The 22,974-nt window shown below is 43.3% G+C and overlaps 1 protein-coding gene across 1 annotated transcript in view; it reads left to right on the top strand.

The window, feature by feature from the left end:
• Positions 1–22,974, top strand: part of LOC306916765 (voltage-dependent calcium channel subunit alpha-2/delta-1-like) — a 142,040-nt gene that overhangs the window by 24,171 nt on the left and 94,895 nt on the right. Inside the window, exons 2-3 of the mRNA XM_079494779.1 lie at positions 10,290–10,371; positions 14,443–14,559. Of these exons, the coding sequence (XP_079350905.1) occupies positions 10,290–10,371; positions 14,443–14,559 (199 nt within the window). The remainder of the gene's footprint in view (positions 1–10,289; positions 10,372–14,442; positions 14,560–22,974) is intronic.

Genomic DNA, 22,974 nt, shown 5'->3' with positions numbered 1-22,974 from the left:
ACATTCATCTGACTCGTCACTGCTAATCTCCAAGTGTGTGAGAGATGCAGTTGAATCAATTGTGTGGTTAAGCCGTGCGCAGGAACTGATGAATTATGAGTTAGCCCCACTGTTCTACTTTTCAAATTCCTCGACAGCACAAAGTGTACAGAGAGAGAGATTAGAAACACGTGAGTCAGAAAGTACGGAAAGACAAGTTGACTTGTATAGTACATTTCAACAGCAAGGCAATTCAAACTAAGTCCTTTAAGATTAAAGAGTACAAAATACTCTCATTATAATGTGTATAATGTGATGTAATATAATAGCAAAGGACATTTGAATACAATTCAAAATAATACGTTAAAATAAAACAGCAAAGTAAGAATACAATAAGAATACAATTACAGTGCAGAAGACGATGAAAAAACAATACAGTAAAAAAAGCAGCAGCAAGCATGCAAGGTCTTCAGCTTTGATTACAGTAAAATACCAAACAGAGGTCCAGGCCGCTGGCGTAGCGGTCGGGGGTTCGAATCGTAGTGACGAGACATAAAAGCAGTTTATGTGGAAAGAGTTGGTCTGGAAATCTATTGTAAGTATAACGGATGTCTTGTAAACGCTTTCCTTTAGGCGTTAAGAAGTTATGCTTTGCGTCAAGCACACATTGTTCTGGACGGGAACCCCTGTTGGTGTTTTAAGCATTATGTTATACTTTAGCTATTGAAAAATAGCAGATCTACAAGCTCATAGCGCGGCACTCGGTGCTATTTTCTTTAAATCGCGAAAATGTGGCGCAAATCTTTTAATATATATATTCTTTCAGAGCGAACGTTTTTAACTCAAATCTTTGCTTCTGAGAGGTTCCTGGAATAACATTTTCAGCTGGGGGTCGGCGGCCAATTACATATAATTGTTGGGGTCCTTGACATGAAATATTGAAAACCACTGACAGAAAACTGTCATGATTTAGAAGCCATTTGTAGAATCGCCCTCAGGTCAAAATGGGTTAAGCACACATTTCATTCTGGTCATAATATTATACCATCATTACAAATAATTGGTGTTGTCATCACTTAAGCCCCATTTGATATTTTGTAGTACTTATCTGATCTACCAGCTCACAATGTTTTGGTTACGGTTGCGAGGAGGGTTGCGAGGAGTTAACGCTAAAACCGTCTCGACCCTTTGGTGTGGGTTTGGGCCTTTGAATTCCATGCGTTGAATCACTAGGGTCAACGTGGGTCAACCGTGCTACAAGACGTATCACACCGCAGGGACGACACTAAAACCGTCTTGACCCTTTGGTGTGATTATAGGGCTTTAGTCCCCTCACCCAGCCTCTGCCTCGGCCAATTGATTGCCATGGCAACACCACACCTGCCATTTGATTTCTTAACCAGTCCACTTTTTACAGTGAGTTTGCACTCTTCAGACGCAGACAGACAGATACAGAGATCCAATGGGCACAAATGGGACACAGACAGATGGACTTAAAACGGGTGCTATGACAACTAGCCTGGGCACCATTTCATTTAGGGTATATGATCCTGTCGGGAGCGGATGATATCGTTACGTCATGTTGTAGTATTGTTTTGTAGTCGACAGGCAGGAACAACGGGGCGGCAACTTCCTTTTCCCTCAAACCGATTTTTCTCAATAAAAGCTACAGGCTCTTACGAGAGCTTTTATTGAGAAACCAGGCTTTCCTCCGAGGTGGGAAAGCCTGGTGAGGCGAGGTTATATGACAACAGGTATTGTGTTCCGAACTTGTATTAATTGTTCCCAAGTTGACCGACGGGCACAGGTAGTAATAATACTGAAAAGAAAACAGTTTTACTTTGAATGGTTAAGTGTGAAATTGTCAGCTGCACAACGGAGGATTGAAGCTGTGGGGTTTTCACAGCATTGAAAGGGTGAGAAATACAATCAGTCCAGGGGCATGTGGTGGTGCGGTCAGGAGAGTCAGACACACATGAGGTGCTCATGAGCAGCAAGGTTGTATACAGCAGTGCAGCAGATATAGCAGCAGCAGCAAGCAAGCAGGAGGAAGAGTGCAAACCTTCCAGTTTATGTAGCCGGTATGAAGATGGAGTGAGTGTGTGATTGGCTGAGTGAATCATGTGGATGAGAGTGTGATGCTGAGGCGGCCCAATTGACGGCCGGCAGCAACTGCACTGAGGTTTCCTGGGACATGCGCGGAGCATGTCAAGGACCCCCAAATGAATATGTATTTGTCCAGGGAGTCAGGGACCCCCATCTGAAAATTATTTGTGCCACAGTCGGGGTCCATAGGAACACGTCGCAACACGACATGTTGTGAGCTTGGAGATCGTCTATCTATGGCTAGGTTTAAAGTGCCCATGTGGCCTATTGGTCACTTCCATTTGGACTTGTTTTCATAGTTGCTTATTTCTCTAGCAAGATGTGGCAACACTGGTTGCCTCAGAACAGAAGTGGTGAGTGAGAAGACAGTGATGAGATGCACTCGCTGTGAATCACATGGTCTATTCTGGGATCCTGTCCACCTCACCGTGCCCAGCCCAGCCCCACCAGGGCACAACCACTCATCCACTTTGGTTTTTGAGGGGCGCTATAGCCCCTCCTATGTCCAGCTTTGAGGGTTTGTGACTGTAAACACAAACATTGTCCTAACACAAACATTGAATGCCATTGACAACAATGGATGGCCAGCTTTGAGTGTTTGTGCACTGCAAACACAAACATTGAATGCCATTGACAATGAATGGCCAGTTTTGAGTGTTTACGTAAACACAAACTATTGAAGACAAAAGTGAGGACGCAAATTGTGATTGGCCGGAATGAGATGATGTATGATGATACACTCCATATATGGCCCTTGATCTGACCTCATCAAACCCTGTACACTCAAGACATGCTCCATATATCGCCCTTTAGGGCGAGATCGCTTCTCGCCCTCAGGGCGTCGTACTGGCTAACGTTAAGGGTTCTTTTCATATATTTCATTATACTTTTTTAATCAAAATGTTATTTGTTATTAACATTGATTCGTGTGCTTCCATAAGTGGACTTTTCCTAAATATAAAATATAATCAAATCTTTATAGATTTCTTTTGCCGTTTTTGACTAAATCGGAGTCAAAACATTGACAGTCAGTGATCTGGGAGGGACTCCTAAATCAGGACAGGCATTTGGACCCAAACATCTGGCATCGGTTGGCCCCTAATTGAACCAATTGATTATACAACATAAGAGTTAATTGTGGACAAGCACTCTGTATGTAGAACAAGGCAGACTGGATATACTGTGCACGCACGCACGCACGCACGCACGTAGTGCAACACACTAGGGCTGTGCTCTTTTTAATTATGTTAAGAGTTCTTGTAAAAGAGCTGCACCTGTCCTGATGACCTCTGACCCGGGAAACCCCCTGCTGTCCTCAGAAAGGCCCAGTGCTCTGGTTACACACACGCACACGCACACGTGCACTCACACGCACACAGGACAGCTAGGCACTAGGTAGTTTCTTTTCCATCCATTACACAGAGATGGAGGGTGTCATACTGTACAAATCAGCATACGGGTAAACTAAAGGCTTAAACCTACAACATTTTGTTTTCATGGGCAAACGGTGTACTTCTGCTGCCAGTGCTAATGTCTGCTGATAAGCCTACAGTACATTGTTGACATTACCCTCTTCCATTCTGCATAGTTTGTAAAAAGAAGAGGACAGAAGAATAAATAAAACGGCATTAGTGGAAGAAGTACAAAATATACTTAGGGCTCTATATTTGTCAGTGCTTTACCTCTTAACCCTATAAACCTTTTTGCCTTTTTGCTTTATTTTGAAACTCAAAATAGCCAATCTACAAGCTCACAACGTGTCGATGTAGATCGGCTAGTTGAACCATTTTTAGATTCAGCTGACAGATTCTGACAGACTCAAAATAATCTGTCTTGAGTGATTAGGGTAAAGTTCAAGCTCACAGCAGCACGTATGTACTATCGTCATTTCCAGTGTTCAATATGTGTTATAATAATCGATTGTATTTTTTATAATTGTAGTAAAAAAAGTACCACATTTCCCTCTGACATGTATCGGAGTCAAAGTATTGAAACAATCAAGTAACGTAAAAGTACCTCAAAATGAAGTATATGCAATACTTGAGAAAATGTTCATCACATTTTACTTTCCACCACTGCCGGATACAATAGGAGGGACTAGAGAGAGAGGGAGAGAGAAAGAGAGGGACTTGTTGCACCAGCAGGTCTCACACTTGGCTGGGTTTCACATGATTTCACTCATTTCAGCCCTGGAGACTGAAGATACTGGAGCCGACGTTCACCAGACATTGGGGGGCTTCCTTCCTCCTTTTCCAATTGGTCCCCTTCTCTTAATTTCCCCACAGACATAACAGACAGAGAGAGAGAGAGCATGAGTGTGCGGGGGAGGGGAGGGATAATAATGTTATGATCTCGTCTGATTTTTTCCATATCTTGCTCCAAGTTTCCACCCTCACCAAAGCGCGGATGTTGTTAATGAGCTTTTCCTCGTGTAACCTCTTTCTTTAACTTCCTGTCCTCACACCACTCTTTCTCCGTTCATATCACGAAACCCCCACTTCTCTCTCTCTGTTGATTCACTAGTGTTGAACTTGACGTTTCCTGATTAACCCATTTTGACCTGAGATCAGATTCTAAAAATGTCTTCAACAGTTTTCTGAAAAAGCTATGTTTCTATGTCAGTCGTTCTTTTCAATTTAAAAAAAAATAGCAGACCTACAAGCTCGTAGCACGCCACTCGGTGGCGCGCTACGAGCTTGTAGATCTGCTATTTTTCAATAGCTAAAGCATAACATAATGCCAACACCAAAAGGGGTTCCCGCCCAAAAATGGGTTGTTTGTTTGTGGAAGTGGCTAATCAGACGTTTCCTTGAGGGACCCTAAAGGCCACAGACTGAGATTTCCTTTCACTACTTCCTACCTCAAACCTTTCTAAACTCATTGTTATATTCTCAGATACATGGGTATAGCTAGCTATAACTGAATGGGTAGGGATGCTGCCTGGCTCATAAAAAGGTTGCAGGTTCGTCCACTGGTCCGTCTGTGTCTGAAGTGTCCCTGGCCTGAGCAAGACACTTCAAGCTTAACTGCTGCCCGGGTGCTGTATTAACCCATTTTGGTGTTTTAAACATTGTTATAATTTAGCTATTGAAAAATAGCAGATCTACAAGCTCGTAGCGCGCCACCGAGTGGCGCGCTACGAGCTTGTAGGTCTGCTATTTTTGAAAAATCGAAGAACGACTGACATAGAAACATAGCTTTTTCAGAAAACTGTCATTTTCAAACAGACATTTTTAGATTCTGATCTCAGGTCAAAATGGGTTAAACCAGAAACCTATAACGCTAACCCTAAACCCTAAGGTAAGTGGGGAACATAGAACCTGGGGAACATAGGGATGTCCCCTTCCTAATAGTCAGCATGGGTAACTGCCAAGCTACACCAGGCTTTTCTCGTGCGTTTCTCGCGCGTTTTCTCCCGCGCGTGCGTTTAATTTAGGTTTTAAAAAACGCGTGAGAAAGGCCTGGTGTAGCTTGGCCGTAAGATCTCATGTATCACTTGGGCACCACTCCACATCAGAGCTGTGGACAGTGGTACTGTAGACTTGATGATGGCAGACAATCGGGGATACATTGGCTTCAGAATTGACGATAGTGACCTGTCATCAAAATGATACAGTAGTATATGTAAAAGATATATCGTCCAAACCAAACCCATCACTCTGGCCAAAATAAATATCTTGTTGTGATGGAAATCAACGGCCCATAGTAAACATCAACCCTTTTTTTTGATGGAACACACGTGGACGCACAGTACAAGTGCACGCACAGATGCACACAAACACCAACCATTTTCCCATTTAACACCTGTTGTAACCCTTGTCTGAGGCCAAGTAGACCCTTTTGGCATGACGCACGCTTGAAAAACACAATACACACATGTCAATACACACATGTCTGCAGCCAAGTAGACCCTTTGGCATGACGCACGCTTGAAAAACACAATACACACATGTCAATACACACATGTCTGCGGCCAAGTAGACCCTTTGGCATGACGCACGCTTGAAAAACACAATACACACATGCCCAGACACGTGCAGTCAATGGACCCTGACTTGACCCCATGCTGTTAGTTTCATGTAGTCATTCAACCCACATATAGAGGGTATGACATCATCGTACCTGGTAGTTATGCGGGAACGCCCACTGAGTGGCAAAAAACTACTTTCTGGCCTTGCCAGCCCATTCATCCAAACAGAAACGTCCTGTCTGATTGCATTAAACAATGTTAAACTCACCGACATTGCAGCTGTACGAAAAGCTTGAATTATCCTCTTTCTATCTGCAAAGTTTTTGTTTCATAAAAATCCACCATAGAAACGTTATGAGCGACTTTCTGTCAAGAAATGCCCTGCATTTGATTATTTTTCTAAGTGTCAGAGTTTGGAAGTGCTTGTTTTCAATAACACAACTTTTTGCTGCCTCCTGCATTATGTGACATTTAGAAACAGGTGGTACGCAGGACGGTTGAGTGATTTACAACGAGTGCTTCCAAACTCCAACAAGGTGCTGCCAGACGGTCAAAAGAGCTGCGCACGTTCTCGGCTGCGCGTAGCTTAAAGCTTGAGTTTTTAGACAGCTGGTGGATGGAAATTAAGCTCCACCTCCGCTGAATTCTTGCGCGACGGCCAGATTCCCGGAAACGCTCTCCTCCGCTCAAGTCTTCGGCGGAGGTGGAGCTTCTTTTCCATCCACCAGCTGTCTAAAAACTCGGAATTTAAGCTGCGCGCAGCTTAAGAAGTGCGCAGCTTAAGAAAGTTTTGCGCTATGGTGTGGAGACGGTGACACTCCATGCTGCTCAATGTTTTGCCACTCAGTCTAGATGAGGGGGGCGTGTCCTGATGGGAAAATCATGCCTGTGCATATATACTCTCTATTAGCTGATATTCTGCAACAGAGCCAGTCTAGTGCAGATTGGAGGTAAGGCAGCAGCTCATGTCTGATTATGACATGCAGTTAGTCTGCCTGCATGCGCATGTGCGTGCGTGTGTGCTTGGTGTGTGTGCTTGTATTACTATACATGCACAGGCGGCTGTGGCTCAAGAGGTAGAGCAGGTCGTCCAATGATCCAAGTGTTGGCGGTTCGAATCCCGGCTCCTCCTGTCTACATGTCGAAGTGTCCTTGGGCAAGACACTGAACCCCAAATTGCTCCCGATGTGCTGGTTGGTGCCTTGCATGGTTTCCGCCGCAATCGGTGTGTGAATGTGTGTGTGAATGGGTGAATGGGTGAATGTAATGCACAATCTATGTAAAGCGCCTTGGATAAAGGCGCTATATAAAATAAATGCACCATTTTATACTTGTGAGGGACAAATGTATTTGAGAAATAAATATACATTGTGAGGACAACAAGAGAGATTAGAGAGATTCTTAGAGTTAAGCTTTGGGTTTAGAATTTGTTATTGGAATTAGTTATAGAATACACTTTGCAGGTTATACGACTGGTGTTATGTGCCCGGTTTGTACCTATTTGCAGGCCATCGCAGCACGCTGAAAATAGCAGATCTACAAGCTCTGACACGCAAGCTTTTATATCAGCTATTTTGTGTTTGCATCATTGACTGAATAACAAAAATGAAATAAATTGAGGTGTGTGTGTGTGTGTGTGTGTGTGTGTGTGTGTGTGTGTGTGTGTGTGTGTGTGTGTGTGTGTGTGTGTGTGTGTGTGTGTGTGTGTGTGTGTGTGTGTGTGTGTGTGTGTGTGTGTGTGTGTGTGTGTGTGTGTGTGTGTGTGTGTGTGTGTGTGTGTGTGTGTGTCTGTCTCACAGTCAGGTTGAGTAAAAATAAATGATCTGACAGCATGCCCACCCTATATCCGTCCCCTGCCCCGGGCAGCTGTCTCTCAAAATGGCCAAACTTCCACGTGGCTGCTATGCAACACATTTACAGTTGGAGGTACACTAGACCTGCTCGCATTACACAGTGCCTTTTTTTAAATAAGATAACCTAGGCTAACTAGGGTTCACGTGTCAAAGGCTTGACATCAGTCCGGGAGGGGAAGGACCTCGCCCGCGTTCACGGTTCACTGTCACGAGGGGCCAAAGGCTCATTTTCTATATGGATTGTGACTCATGTATTTTTCATCGTGTTGTCATTTAAAGCGCCACTCAGGGTGCGGGGTTACTGTGAGTATGTCAACATGTGTTTTCAGGGGGAAGTCTTGATATATGTCCCGTACAGCAGTGACGCCTGTGTGCGCTGATGCGCGCAAAAACCATACATACAGAAGGCATACAGTATGTATGTGCATACTGACTGAGCATGCATATGTTGGGATGAGACACCAGGTGCCTGTATGTATATACTGCCCTCCGGGTGTGTGTGGCGGTATCACGTCTCACTTGCCTGAGTAATGAGATGTTTTGACAGTGTTGATTATGGATGGATGTATATGGACATACACACACACACACACACACACACACGTTCTGTTCGCTGTTACTGTTTGGACATGCAAACATACACACACTTAATCCATTTTGCACTGAGGTCGATTAAAAAAAAAGGCTTCTAAACCCTAAAAAAAGCAGTGGTGCTCAACCTTTTTCATGTCAAGGACCCCCATTATTATCTCTATTGGGCCACGGACCCCCATCTCAAAATATGTAGTTCCAGGGACCTCCCAGAAGCCAATATTTTAGTTAAAAATGTTCGCTCTGAAAAATAGCAGACCTACAAGCTCGTAGCGCGCCACTCGTGGCGTGCTATGAGCTTGTAGATCTGCTATTTTTCAATAGCTAAATTATAACATAATGTTTAAAACACCAAAAGGGGTTCCCACCCAAAATGGGTTAATATAGGTAACAATAAAGTGTTATATTCATGCCATTTGTGTGGATACTATTATTGATACACAGCATGTGTTAACACCATTAGAAGTTGGAGTAGGGGCGGGTCAGTTGTGGCCTGAGAGAGACAGCTGTTCTCATCAACACAACAAAGACCACCTGCTTGTTTGTAGTAGCCCCCCCCCCCCCCCATGCCATTTGCTTCCTCCCCCACATTCCATATTCAAATTGAGATTCACTCACAGATTGTTTGTCTGTCTAAAGATATAGCTTGTGGTTCAGATTCCTGAATTCACATCCACTCTAGGTAATGCATAGACTTGTACTGTAGGCCCAGACCACTAGAACGTAGAACCCCACCGAGGTTGAGTGTCTTTTTTTATCGTTATGGACAATTATGCAGCTATTGAGTCCAGATTTTTTTTCTTTTTTTTTTTTTTACCACTTTCAATCAGGCACCCTGTTCGGAGCATGTCATTATTAGCCTGGCTAATAAGCCAGACCGAATCAGCCGTTGACAAAAAAAATTGCCTGCCGGCGGATTTGAGTCTGGCTTACTAGCCAGGCTATGTCATTATAGGCACTGGCACAACAAAGTACAGTAAATTAATTAATGAATAAATCTAGGATAAACTGTTCAATCAAATGGAACCGCAAAGGTCCAAATGACGAGTGACACACTCGTACAGGGCCATTTGGAACCCCCTCAAGGAACCACGAGGGTCCCTGGGACCCCACTTTGAGAGCCACTGATGTAGCAGGGTGTTTCCAGTGAGCCAGCATACAATATCCCCAACCTGACTCCGGTTTGGCCAGAATGTCTTCTAAATCCTGACAGTTTTCTGAAATACCTATGTTTCTAGGCCTATATCACTCAATATTTCATGTCAAGGACCCCAAAAATTATATGTAATTGGCCTCTGACCCCCATCTGAAAATATGTTGTTCCAGGGACCCCCCCAGAAGCAAAGATTTGAGTTAAAAACCTTTGTTCTGAAAAAATATATTCCAAATTTGAGGCACATTTTCACGATTTTTCAAAAATAGCAGACCTACAAGCTCATAGCGCGCCACTCGGTGGCGCGCTATGAGCTTGTAGATCTGCTATTTTTCAATAGCTAAATTATAACATAATGCTTAAAACACCAAAAGGGGTTCCCGCCCCAAAATGGGTTAATTAGTATCATTGGTAACACCTGTGAAGGAAGTTTAAGGAAGAGGCCCAGTTTCTTTCCAACATGGCTGCTGTGCATAGAGCCTCTTATTGAAGTCATTGAACAACATGGGTATTAAACAACTCCCAGGAAGGTATTTGATCCGAACGGACGAGGGAAGAGGTTCAACTGAGGAGGAGGCGGCATTTTGGGAATTGGAGTGGTGGTGATGATGATTGATTGTTTGTTTCTCGTTGTCAGGGTGAAGGAATGGGTGGATCAGATGCAGAAGGAACTGATCTCGCTGACGGACTCGGCGACCGGCATACAGAGCCTAGTAGAAGTAAGGTTGACACAAGCACATCACACACACACACACACACACACACACACACACACACACACACACACACACACACACACACACACACATACACACACACACGGCCCATGCGCGCACACTCATCATTTAGACGAAATTAAAAAAATGTCTTCTAAATCATGACAATTTTCTGAAAAACCTCATGTTTCTATATAAGTGGTTCTCAATATTTCATGTCAAGGACCCCAAAAATTATATTTGGTCGCCGACCCCCATCTGAATATATGTAGTTCCAGGGATCCCCCCAGAAGCAAAGATATGAGTTAAAAATGTTCGCTCTGAAAGAATATATATTCAAAGATTTACGCCACATTTTCACGATTTTTCAAAAAGAGCAGACCTACAAGCTCGTAGCGCGGCACTCGGTGCCGCGCTATGAGCTTGTAGATCTGCTATTTGTCAATAGCTAAAGAATAACATAATGCTTAAAACACCAAAAGGGGTTCCCGCCTTACAGTTACTGTAAATCCACACACAAGTTGTGTAGGATTATCCTTGTAGCTCCATTTCTACCGTTGCGTGACTGAAAACTCCCACTTTTGGATGTCCTATTGGCAGATATCACATCAGCAATATGTCCGTCACACTGTCTCATTAATGTCCCTGACTCTCCCTGCTGTCACAACACCTAATCACTCCATGACTCCATACACGCAGTGGTAGCCTTTCATTAACATAACAGAACAGCGTCTTATTAACCCATATTAACCCAACTTTCTATGTCAGTGGTGCTCAATATTTAATGTCAAGGACCCCAAAAATTATATGTAATTGGCCACCGACCCACATCTGAAAATATGTTGTTCCAGGGACCCCCCGCCCAGAAGCAACACGTAATCACTCCATGACTCCATACACACAGTGGTAGCCTTTCATTAACATAACAGAACAGTCTTATTAACACCTGACTGCTGTACATTCAAATACCGTCCATGTAGCCTCTGGGCACCATTTCATTCAAATACCGTCCATGTAGCCTGGGCACCATTTCATTTCGGGTATATGATCCGGTCGAGAGCGGATGATATCGTTACGTCATGTTGTAGTATTGTTTTGTAGTCGTCAGGCAGGAACAATCAAAATGGAACGTCCTTTTCCCTCAAAGCGATTTTTCTCAATAAAAGCTACAGGCTACGAGAGCTTTTATTGTTGTTCTTCCGGTTTGAGGGAAAAGGAAGTTCCGTTTGATTGTTCCTGCCTGATGACTACACAACAATACTACAACATGACGTAACGATATCATCCGCTTCCGACCGGATCATATACCCGAAATGAAACGGAGACCAGGCTTTCCTCAGGTGGAAAGCCTGGTGAGGCGAGGTTACCGTCCATGTCAAATCTACACTGTACTGTACAGTGTATCATCGGGCTAGAAACCTTTTTAGCTCAACAATAATTCATGGTCTCCTCCAGGCCAACAGGCTGGGAGGCCAAGGTTATATTTTTACCCCGGCCTGTCCATGTGTTTCTGCCTAGCTGTCTGTCTGTCAGTGTGTTTCTGCCTAGCTGTCTGTCTGTCCATGTGTTTCTGCCTAGCTGTCTGTCTGTCAGTGTGCTGCTAATCTCGGACACTGCCGGACCGATCAACATCAAAGGAAATGACACGACATGCCCACAATAGGTTGAATGTGGATGTCTCTGAATTTAATAATAACATATGAAAATTATTAACAAGAACTGGAGACTAAATCAGAACCACATTGGTTGCATTGACACACTGGTATTCTTTTTTTTCCATTTCATGAAAAGTAACGTAAGTTCAAAGAAACGATTTCCACCCGACAGTGACGATATATATTTTTTAATATATATTTTTTATCCCTCGATTTTTGTAACCCATGTTTCACCCGTGTGTCAATTATCTAATGTGATCCTGGGCTCTACACACCCTCCGCCAGCCTAGTCCCCATATATGGGGGACATGGGGAGAGCACGGACTTGAACTCATGCTTCCTTCATGCCTGAGTGTCCAAGTTGCTCCTTTACACCTGACAGGGGGGAGTTTCCCTGGTTGGACGTAGCGCGTGGAAGGAACACGTTATCCCAACCAGTTCCTTTCCCCTCCATCAGGCGCCCCGGCTGGCCAGGGGGAGGCAGTTTAGAGACCAGGATTACTGCATGTTTTTTGTGAGGGTACCTACCCTAGGGGACACGGGGAGAGACAGTGACGATATTTGAGTATGCACACACGCACAGACCTACAGCTGACATTGTTGCAAAGTCAGGAAGGAGCCATTTAGAATTGAGATACATGGCTGATACACATAAATGCTTGTGGCACTTTTTCTCCCAAGAGGAATCAGTCAACTTGAAAGCATTCAGAGATTCAGTCAGAGATCATTATATTACATTACAACCCGCTGTCTTTATCTGATGTGACGGGACTATAGCTTCGAATCCAGTCTGTCATCCATCCTGGATCACCAAATAATGGATACATTTACTTTAATGGATTTGTGGGAAAAAGAGAAGGCACACACTGTAAAGTACACATGCATAGCGTGTACTGGAGGAGTCATGCTGGACAGGATCTAACAAAATGGCTCCTGATTCACAATACTCTTGCTGGAACATTCTAGGGCCCTCTTTTTTTTTGTCAGGTGAAACCTGACCTAACATCGCTCAATCGCCCAATTCGCCACCTAGTTAGACTGATCTGATTGGCTCCTCTGGCAATCAACCAACGGCAAAGCTGCCTTCTGGCCAATGGGAAGGGGAGGGTCAAATATCCCTGGCGATGCATTGCAGAGCAACGCAGCAGAAGCATGCTCAACACTCACGCGGGGTGACGGGGAAGGAAGAGTATCGACATAACTAGTATGCGATAGAACCAAACGCAGCTGAAACAGCGCAGCACAACACAGTCATTGAACCATGCACAGAAACTTCGGAAACAAACGCAGACAACGGGCGCGAGGTTGTGACACACAAACATACACGTTACTAAAATAATAATCAGACTAATATGGGGGGGGGGGGGGGGGACACAACGGAGAAAGCGCACGCAAACAACTGCCGCGGGGCGCACGGTTGTGACACACACATGCACGCAATAATCATCTTTTCACTTGACAAATATCACTATGTGATCATTTCCTGTTCATTAGTTACTCTTCTCGAGCCAAACAAAACGTTTTTTTTAAGCCTGAGGGTTGAAGAGACACGAAGAGCCACGCACGTACGCGTGCACGCACGCTGTCATACAGTGAAAACCCTTCAGGCTGCTAAATAATTGGCTGTTTGGCATTTAAGTGTATTTTTATTTTTTATTTTTTTTGTTGGACCTGTGGACCATATTGACACAGAACAGAGAAATAGTCTGTGTTATGTAACCTGTCATGGTAATTTTTATCACTGGCCATGTAGTATTCCTTCCATTTAGTGGAAGGTTTTCTACCTCCAAGAGAAATAAATATCTACAGTTTAAACTACGATATACAATATTAGTTTAACCAATCTGAGTATGTTCAGTACTGTGGACAGTGGTTGGCTGTGGTCTCCTTCTATAGGGGGATTTATACCCTGGTGTCTGGTATGACATCTAGTGGTTGGCATTGTCAGTTTTTGACCTGAGATCAGATTCTAAAAATGTCTTCTACATCCTGACAGTTTTCTGAAAACGCTATGTTTCTATGTCAGTCGTTCTTCGATTTTTCAAAAATAGCAGACCTACAAGCTCGTAGCGCGCCACTCGGTGGCGCGCTATGAGCTTCTGCTATTTTTCAATAGCTAAAGCATAACATAATGCTAACACCAAAAGGGGTTCCTGCCCAAAATGGGCGGGAACCCCCATTTTGTACTCATAACTATTGTTCAAAGAGTTTGTTTGTGTTTTGTTGTTTTGTGTTGAAATATGTACATACTGTACAAAGTACGAAAAGTCCCTCAAAATTGTATAGACTAGATGTACAGTATGGAGTACAGTAATTACAGTAAATTACTTTCCGTCACCCAACCGTATTCGTGAAATATCCTGTTTTGCTGACTTGACTCTTGCTCTTCCACCCTCTTCTTCTCTTGTGATTGGCTCAGATCTATCACAAACACAAGAATCACTTCAGCATCAAAAGCAACGACGCCAAAGAGTTGGTGGGGAATGCTGCGAAGAAGATCGAGAACCTACTGAACACCCGTTCTAAGGCCCTCAAGGTGAGTACATGTTTTACAAGACGCCAAACGAGTATATAGTAGTATGTGGTGCAACCACTCCTATAGACAGCTATGTGTGTACCTGGGTGGATCCCTAGCTGGGTCCCTGTGTGCCTGGCTGTGTCCGAGCACGAAAATAGCGTTTTTGGTTGGTTTTCACCACCAAGTGTCCCTGTTGCGCAGCCTAACACACAGACACATTAACTGTATATATGATTTTGGGTGTGAGAGTACAGTACACTGACAGTACAGTAGAGGGACCCCCTGGGGACCCTCTTCTATATATCAACCTGTGATTGTTATAAATAATGGGTGTTTAATAAATGTACGGTTTAATTTCTCACCGAATGCAACGTGTTGCAACGTGTTGCATTCGGTGAAGCTCGGTGTAAGCTTGAACTGTAGATTGATCGATAACTTTGATAATATCACCTCTACTTTCCAAACTGCATCCTAGAAGAAGAAGATGAAGATGAAGTTTGTGTCTGTTAGCAGTAGCATGGCGGGTTAAATTGGCGCGGTGACCTCTCTGTGGTCCTGTGAGTAATGCGCTGGATTGAACAAGCTCATTGCAATCAATAGAGCTAAGGGACCACAAATAGAAGCTAGGTCCATTTAGCCCACTGTGAAACATCTTACCTTAATGGGCGAGAGATTGCCTACGAAGGCTATTTGGAGGCAGAACGATTGCAGCAACGATAACGCTGGGCTGACTTAACCCATTTAGGCCTGACGTCGAAATAAAAGATGTCTTCTAAATCCTGACAGTTTTCTGAAATACCTCATGTTTCTAGGCCTATATCACTCAATATTTCATGTCAAGGACTCCAAAAATTATATGTAATTGGCCGCCGAGCCCCATCTCAAAATATGTTGTTCCAGGAGCATCAGGAGCATCCCAGTTAAAATCGGTCGCTCTGAAAGAACATTCTAAGGTTTGCGCCACATTGTCACGATTAAAAAAAAATAGCAGACCTACAAGCTCGTAGCACGGCACTCGGTGCCGCGCTACGAGCTTGTAGGTCTGCTATTTTTCAATAGTAAATAATGCTTAAAACACCAAAAGGGGTTCCCGCCCAAAATGGCTTAACCTCCTTTACTTTGCTCCGTCGACCATCTCATCAAAGTTCTTTTTTCCTGGATCTTTGTAGTTTTAGTTTGTTTGTGGCATGAAAAGAACACGTTAGAAGTGAATCCCTTAAGATTATACAGTAAGCCGGGCTTAATATGTTTATGTCTAGGCCTCTATAGGGATGGGTATTTAGTTCCGATTCTGCTTATCAATTTTGGTTTTGCCATTTTGGTCAGAGAGAGGTTTTTTTTTCTTTTCAAATTAAATATTCACAAATTACATCCTGCACATAAATCTACATTAATTCAAACTCCTAACTCTTACTGGGGAGGGAGCCTATATGTGGCACATGGGTCTGGGCGCCCACTTTAACTTGATGTTCATATGACACACTGACGATCAAAAAAAAAAACTTATGGCAACACATTTTTGCCTACCCCTGCGTCACTGCGTGTTGCTTCAAAGAAGACCACTTGTCTCTTCTGTGTGTGTGTGTGTGTGTGTGTGTGTGTGTGTGTGTGTGTGTGTGTGTGTGTGTGTGTGTGTGTGTGTGTGTGTGTGTGTGTGTGTGTGTGTGTGTGTGTGTGTGTGTGTGTGTGTGTGTGTGTGTGTGTGTGTGTGTGTGTGTGTGTGTGTGTGTGTGTGTGTGTTAAACAAATGCCAATGGACGGACACAATCCAATAAGAATGATGGCTACTGTCATTAACTTAATCAGGAAGCCATCTTGGATTGTCCGTCAGTCCTGACATCTGGTCGTCCTGTCAGTCCAATTCAGCCGACCCTGTTTGACTCTGGTCATGAGATCTCACTGTCTCAGACACGCACGCACGCACGCACGCACGCACGCACAGAGTGTGTGTGAGTTTTCTTCCTTCCCCTCTTTCTTCCTTTCTGCTGTCTGGTCATGAATTATCTGCGTGTGTGAGAGTGTGTGTGAGACGCTATGCCAGTCTTGCCAGATGCCAGTGTGACTTGACTTCCACCCTTTGGGCACGGGCATGCACCCCCTTCTCTCTCTCTCCCTCTCCTTCTCTCTCTCTCCCTCTCCTTCTCTCTCTCTCCCTCTCCTTCTCTCTCTCTCTCTCCCCTTCTCTCTCTCTCCCTCTCCTTCTCTCTCTCTCTCTCCCTCTCCTCCGTCTTCTGCGTCCTGTCTCCTGTTGTTCTCACATCTGGTCTCTTTGAAATATCTGTCTCTAGTGTCTGTATGTCTGTCTGTCTGTCTGTCTGCCAGCAGATGATGTCAGATAATGTCCATCCGTCCATCCATCCTGACTACTTATTTTTTCCTTCTCTCATTTCTTAACCCATTTTGGGCGGGAAGTCGGGAACCCCTTTTGGTGTTTTAAACATCGTTATAATTTAGCTATTGAAAAATAGCAGATCTACAAGCTCATAGCGTGCCACCGAGTGGCGCGCTACGAGCTTGTAGGTCTGCTAATTTTGAAAAATTGTTAAAATGTGGCACAAATCTTTGAATATATATTTCAGAGCATTTTTAACTAAAATATTTGCTTCTGGGGAGGTCCCTGGAACTACATATTTTGAGATGGGGGTCCATGGCCCAATAGAGATAATTCTGGGGGTCCTTGACATGAAAAAGGTTGAGCACCACTGACACAGAAACATTTTTTTATCGACCTCAGTCCAAAATGGGTTAATGTAATTTTCTACCATGTGTCTAAAAATGACAGTTTTTCCAACTGTGTTTGTTGTGAGTTTGTACATCTGCCATTTTTGAAAATAGTAATTGGTGTTCTGGTTCTGCCTTGATTCTTTGATCATTCAGTACATATCTCAGCACCCTTGTGCATATGAACATTATTTATAAGTCACCCCAAATGCACTCTTGTAAAATGTATGCATTTTTGTGTACAAATCAGCAGATAGTTTAACAATTTAACATACTCTATGTACATACACTTTATAATCCAGACTACATGAACCATAATGTCTCTATTCTGTCATTAAAGGCAAACATAATCTGTGAAAATGCATCTACAAGCTCAGTTGAGGTTGCATTAAAGTACATAGGTATAAGTAGTTGTCTTTGTAAGTCTAAAAACGTATATTTCAGTTGTGTTTGTAATTAAATACAGATTAACTTTTTGGTACTAACGGCAACTATCGGTTATTTTCTTAGAGTCTATCATATCGATTACTTTTCCGATTAATCCCTAAAACGATAAGCGCATTCCGTGCGTTCTGTGCCCAGATCCGATCCGCCATCTTTGAGCCACTGGTGCTCCTTCGGTGCTGCTAGAAGCGCTAATATGCTAACCGCGGGTCTTCGAAGATTCTTCACTGAGGTCCAAAAATCGTCTAATTGCCAAGCCAGGCGCGGATGGAGAAATGATTCAGAGAAAAAAAAAATACTAAAGATCGTGGTTCCCCTTCGCGGAATGAACTCGTCTCCTACAGAAACAACACCCGTCTACGGTTAGTATAATCGAGGGTACACAAAAAAATGACCAAAGGTCGTCAACGGTACAGAATGACACTTTCAAATAAGTCGTGAAAAGGCGCCATCGGCACGGAAAGAGATTAAGTGAGATTTTATACTTCGTCCCACAACAGTGTCATGCAAAAATAGTTACCGTAATATAGCCAATCTTCAAGCTCAGCTTATTACGAGCATATTAATGTCTAAATTATGCTTTTTGCCTACAATAACATGCCCAAAACAGAGAACATATTTATCAATTATCAATTATTTTAGATTAATTATTGATTAAAGAAAAGTATTAAATTGATCTAGTTGAAGAACTGTTGCACCCCTATTTCGGACATTGCTTTAAATATGTGTTGGATTGTAGATGCATACATGTTATCACACACTTATCGCCCCATTATGTACGCTCTATTTGACCTCATGTTTTATTCTCTCTCTTTGCTCTCATCTCTATCTGATTTACAGTATTACTCATTGTGTGTGTGTGTGTGTGTGTGTGTGTGTGTGTGTGTGTGTGTGTGTGTGTGTGTGTGTGTGTGTGTGTGTGTGTGTGTGTGTGTGTGTGTGTGTGTGTGTGTGTGTGTGTGTGTGTGTGTGTGTGTGTGTGTGTGTGTGTGTGTGTGTGTGTGTGTGTGTGTGATATCTCGGTCAATAAGGAGGAAATGCGTAATCACACTCTCTGTGTCCCTCTCTCTCTCTCTCTCTCTCTCTCTCTCTCTCTCTGACTCACATCTTCGTCATGTTTCGAGATGTCCTCATTACTACTGTCAGTGAATCCTCGTGGAACTTTGCGCACGTGAGTGTGTGTGCACGCACGCGCGTGCACACACACTCCTGATGCATATGTAGTAAGTAAGTAGCCTTGCCGAGCCATGAGGCCCATAGGGCAGGAGCCTATCTCCTGTTTCTGTAGCGTGAGGCAGCTTGATGTACAAGTACACCCCCTGGACATGACGCTAGTATGTCGCAGGGACTTACCCCCAATCCAACCCTTGATGCTGAGTGTCAAGCAGGGAGGCACTGGGTCCCATTTTTAGAGTCTTTGGTATGACCCGGCCAGGGATTGAACCCCGACCTCCCAGTCTCAGGGCGGACACTCTAACCACAAGGCCACTGCCATTTGATGCATATGTGCTGTACGACATTTGGATAAGTTGTCTCTATTTGTGCATGAGCACACTGGGACACGTGTGTTGACTTTCATCTGTCTGTCGTGGCTTATTTTATTTTTTGGGAGTGAGAGGAAAAAAAATTCTCTCTAAAATAAAGGTTTGTGAAATTAATTTTGAATTGAAATAAAGTTTACTACGACGCAGACCTGCAGCCCTCACTTTGACATCCTGCTGATCATGTCATGAGAAAGAGAAAGAGAGATAGAAACTCCTTGGTTTTAATAAACACATTTCTCATGGGAGTTCATAAAGACAGAGACAGGGAACATGACGGAGAGGGAGGGAGGGAGGGAGGGAGGGAGGGAGGGGGTATCATGCAGAGCAGAGTGTTTTGCTGTGTGAATATTGATTGGTGAGTGTTATTTCAGTTCTGGGATTGCATTAACACTTTGGCAGCGAATCTAAAAGGCCCTGGCTCCTCACCAGAGTCTGCTCCACAGTTGGAGGCCATTTTGGTGGGGGAAAAAAACAACAACAGTTTTGTTTTCCAACCCGTATAGTTTCGTGTGCACAGAGGCTGTGGATCTTGGTGTGCAGAGCAGTATTGATTTCGTCGACTAAAACCATGACGACAAAATGTGTGTCGACCACCTTTTTTTCACTGAAGAAAACTAAATAAAAGCTAAATAAACAAAGCTAAGATGAGTAGCTATAGTATACTATAACTAACTTGGCTTTCACAGCCTTATCCCGTACACATGATAGCCATACACCGGTGACGACCGGTCCGTCGAAGACGTGGGGTGATACTACAACTACGAGGGAGACAGCTTCTCTGGTACATATATATATATATATATATATATATATATATATATATATATATAGGGCAGCTTTTATGAAATGTCGCCCAAAATCGACTCATGCACGGTGTGCGAGATTAGCCATGGAACAGACACATGGAGTCAAATGGATTCCTAGATGGCTTACTGGCTACAGAGCCTCGTCCTACAAAGACTCAGAACCCTGGGAAGATGATCTTTAAGCAAGGACTCCTGTGCTGCCACTGCTTGGCTGCCTCCAGTTTCCTCAGAGCAACAATGACCATGGATGCTGCAGGTTACTTTATATGCCACCTTGGTTGCCCAGCAACATGGCCATCTTAAACAGATTTCACACTCTGCCAGCCATCGTCTACCCATCTCTCTCTCTCCCCGTCGTCCCCCATTCCAGTGTTTTACTTCACGTTGTAAACCACTGCCAAAGGAAGAAACAACTGTGACAGTCAACCTATTATCAGTTCATCCTCATTAATCCATTTTGGGCGGGAACCCCTTTTGGTGTTTTAAGCGTTATGTTATACTTTAGCTATTGAAAAATAGCAGATCTACAAGCTCATAGCGCGCCACCGAGTGGCGCGCTACGAGCTTGTAGGTCTGATATTTTTGAAAACGTTTTTAACTCAAATCTTTGCTTCTAGGGGGGTCCCTGGAACTACATATTTTGAGATGCGGGTCGGTGGCCAATTACATATCATTTTTTTGGGTCCTTGACATGAAATATTGAGCACCACTGATACAGAAACATAACGTTTTTTCAGAAAACTGTCAGGATTTAGAAGACTTTTTTTTTTTAATTTCGATGTCAGGCCTAAATGGGTTAAACTGTCTGAAGACGTGTGAGACGGGAGGCCCTGCTAACTAAGGTGCTGCCGTGTCATATGGAGTGTGGGGTAATTACAGACCAGTCATTGTTCTGCAGATAGTAGGTTGTTAAGACGAGGGCGCTACATCTGAGGAGATAACACGTTGTAGCCTTTAACTCATTTAGGCCTGACGTCGAAATAAAAAAAAATAATCTTCTAAATCCTGACAATTTTCTGAAATTCCTATGTTTCTGTATCAGTGGTGGTCAATATTTCATGTCAAGGACCCCAAAAATGATATGTAATTGGCCTCCGACCCCCATCTGAAAATATGTTGTTCCAGGGACCCCCTCAGAAGCAAAGATTTGAGTTAAAAACGTTCGCTCTGAAAGAATATATTCAAAGATTTGTGCCACATTTTCACGATTTTTCAAAAACCCCCAGAAGCAAAGATTTGAGTTAAAAACGTTTGTTCTGAAAAAATATATATTCCAAATTTGTGCCACATTTTCACGATTTTTCAAAAATAGCAGACCTACAAGCTCGTAGCGCGCCACTCGGTGCCGCGCTACGAGCTTGTAGATCTGCTATTTTTCAATAGCTAAAGTATAATACTTAAAACACCAAAAGGGGTTCCCGCCCAAAACGGGTTAAACGCTACACTTGACGCCATAATCACACACTGGAGACACTCCACACGTGTGCTGCAATCAGTGCTGGAAGAAGTACTCTGATTTACTTTGACTTGATGCCGTAAAAGTAGAAATACTAGCAATGTTGTATTTTATTTTATGTTGTAAAATTATAATTATGTATATGAAGCTCGGGTGTTTTCTGTTGGTTATTAAATGTGATAATTGTTTGTGAACTGTCATGTCGGTTCATTGTTTAGGTAAAAATATGTAAATCCAGATGGGCTGGGCTTCCTTGGAAGCACGACACTTAAAATAAATCAATCAAATCACTACAATTTAAAGCATGTATTAAGCATTTTACAGATGGATAGATATATCTGAGTATTTTATTCTCATCAATGTAAAAGCAAACAATGCACTGTAAAAGGGCCAACGTGGAGAAAAAAAAGCTTTTTTGATTGATTGATTGAAGAATTTATTAACAGTTTGCAGAATTACAGTACATTTCAAGCACAAACTCAATACAAAGGCTGTTAACTGTGAGTGGACGACCCAATTAAGCATTACACTTGTTTCCAATAGGGTCCACCATGTTCAAATCATCAAAACATTTAGAGACGTACAAATAGACACTTCTATATAGACAAAGAACAGTACAGGAATTCATCATAATGGAGTTTCGAATTGCAGCCATCCGTAGGTGCCCTTTGAGAGCGGTTTTGAAGGAGTCAAGGGATTCGCATGTCTTAATGACAGTTGGTAGGGCGTTCCACATTTTGGTGGCATAGGAGCGAAAATAATTTAGTCCCTTGTTTGTGCCGAATCTGGGTTGTACATGGTTCGTTGCACTCCCTCTGGTGTTGTGGGTGTGGACTTCGTTAACATTAAGGAAGTATCTAGACAGGTACATGGGTATCTTGGTGGTGTATCGAATCTTGTGGACCAGACCCATTGCAAGATGCTGTACTCTGTCGTCGACCCTAAGCCATTCCAGCCTGTCGAAGTGGGCAGGGGTGAGGTGGGTTCGGGGGGCTAGGTCAAGTAGGAGCCTGACCAGTTTGTTTTGGGAAGTCTGGAGCCTGGTTTTAAGGGCCTTTGAGGTGCTGTGGTACCAGGAGGTGCATGCATAGTCAAAGAAACCCTGTACAAGGGCTCCTGTTAAGGTCTTCAAGGTGTTTTTGTTGACCAGTGAGGAGATCCTGTAAAGGAATCTTGTTCTATGGTTGACCTTTTTGATTACGTTGGCGGCCATTTTATCACCGGAAAGATTAGCTGAAGCATGTTTCCATTGTAGTCCAACTTAAAGTAGCAATACAACAATATACAAATACTCTGTTACCATTAAATTAAATGTATTAAACAATTTGCTGTGTACTAGCATTTTATTTAATTGGGCTGCTGAGCTATGGGATCTGTAGTTGGTGTCCCATAGTCCGGATGGATGGCCTTGCCATGGGTTGGGGGGGTGGGGGGGGGATTCAGATTTTACGGGGGCCAGTTT

The sequence above is a fragment of the Electrona antarctica genome (genome assembly GCF_951216825.1).
Source record: "Electrona antarctica genome assembly, chromosome: 23".
In the NCBI taxonomy this organism is placed as follows: Eukaryota; Metazoa; Chordata; class Actinopteri; order Myctophiformes; family Myctophidae; genus Electrona; species Electrona antarctica.
Note: the sequence above shows the minus strand (reverse complement) of the source record. Positions and strands in the feature narration are given on the sequence as shown.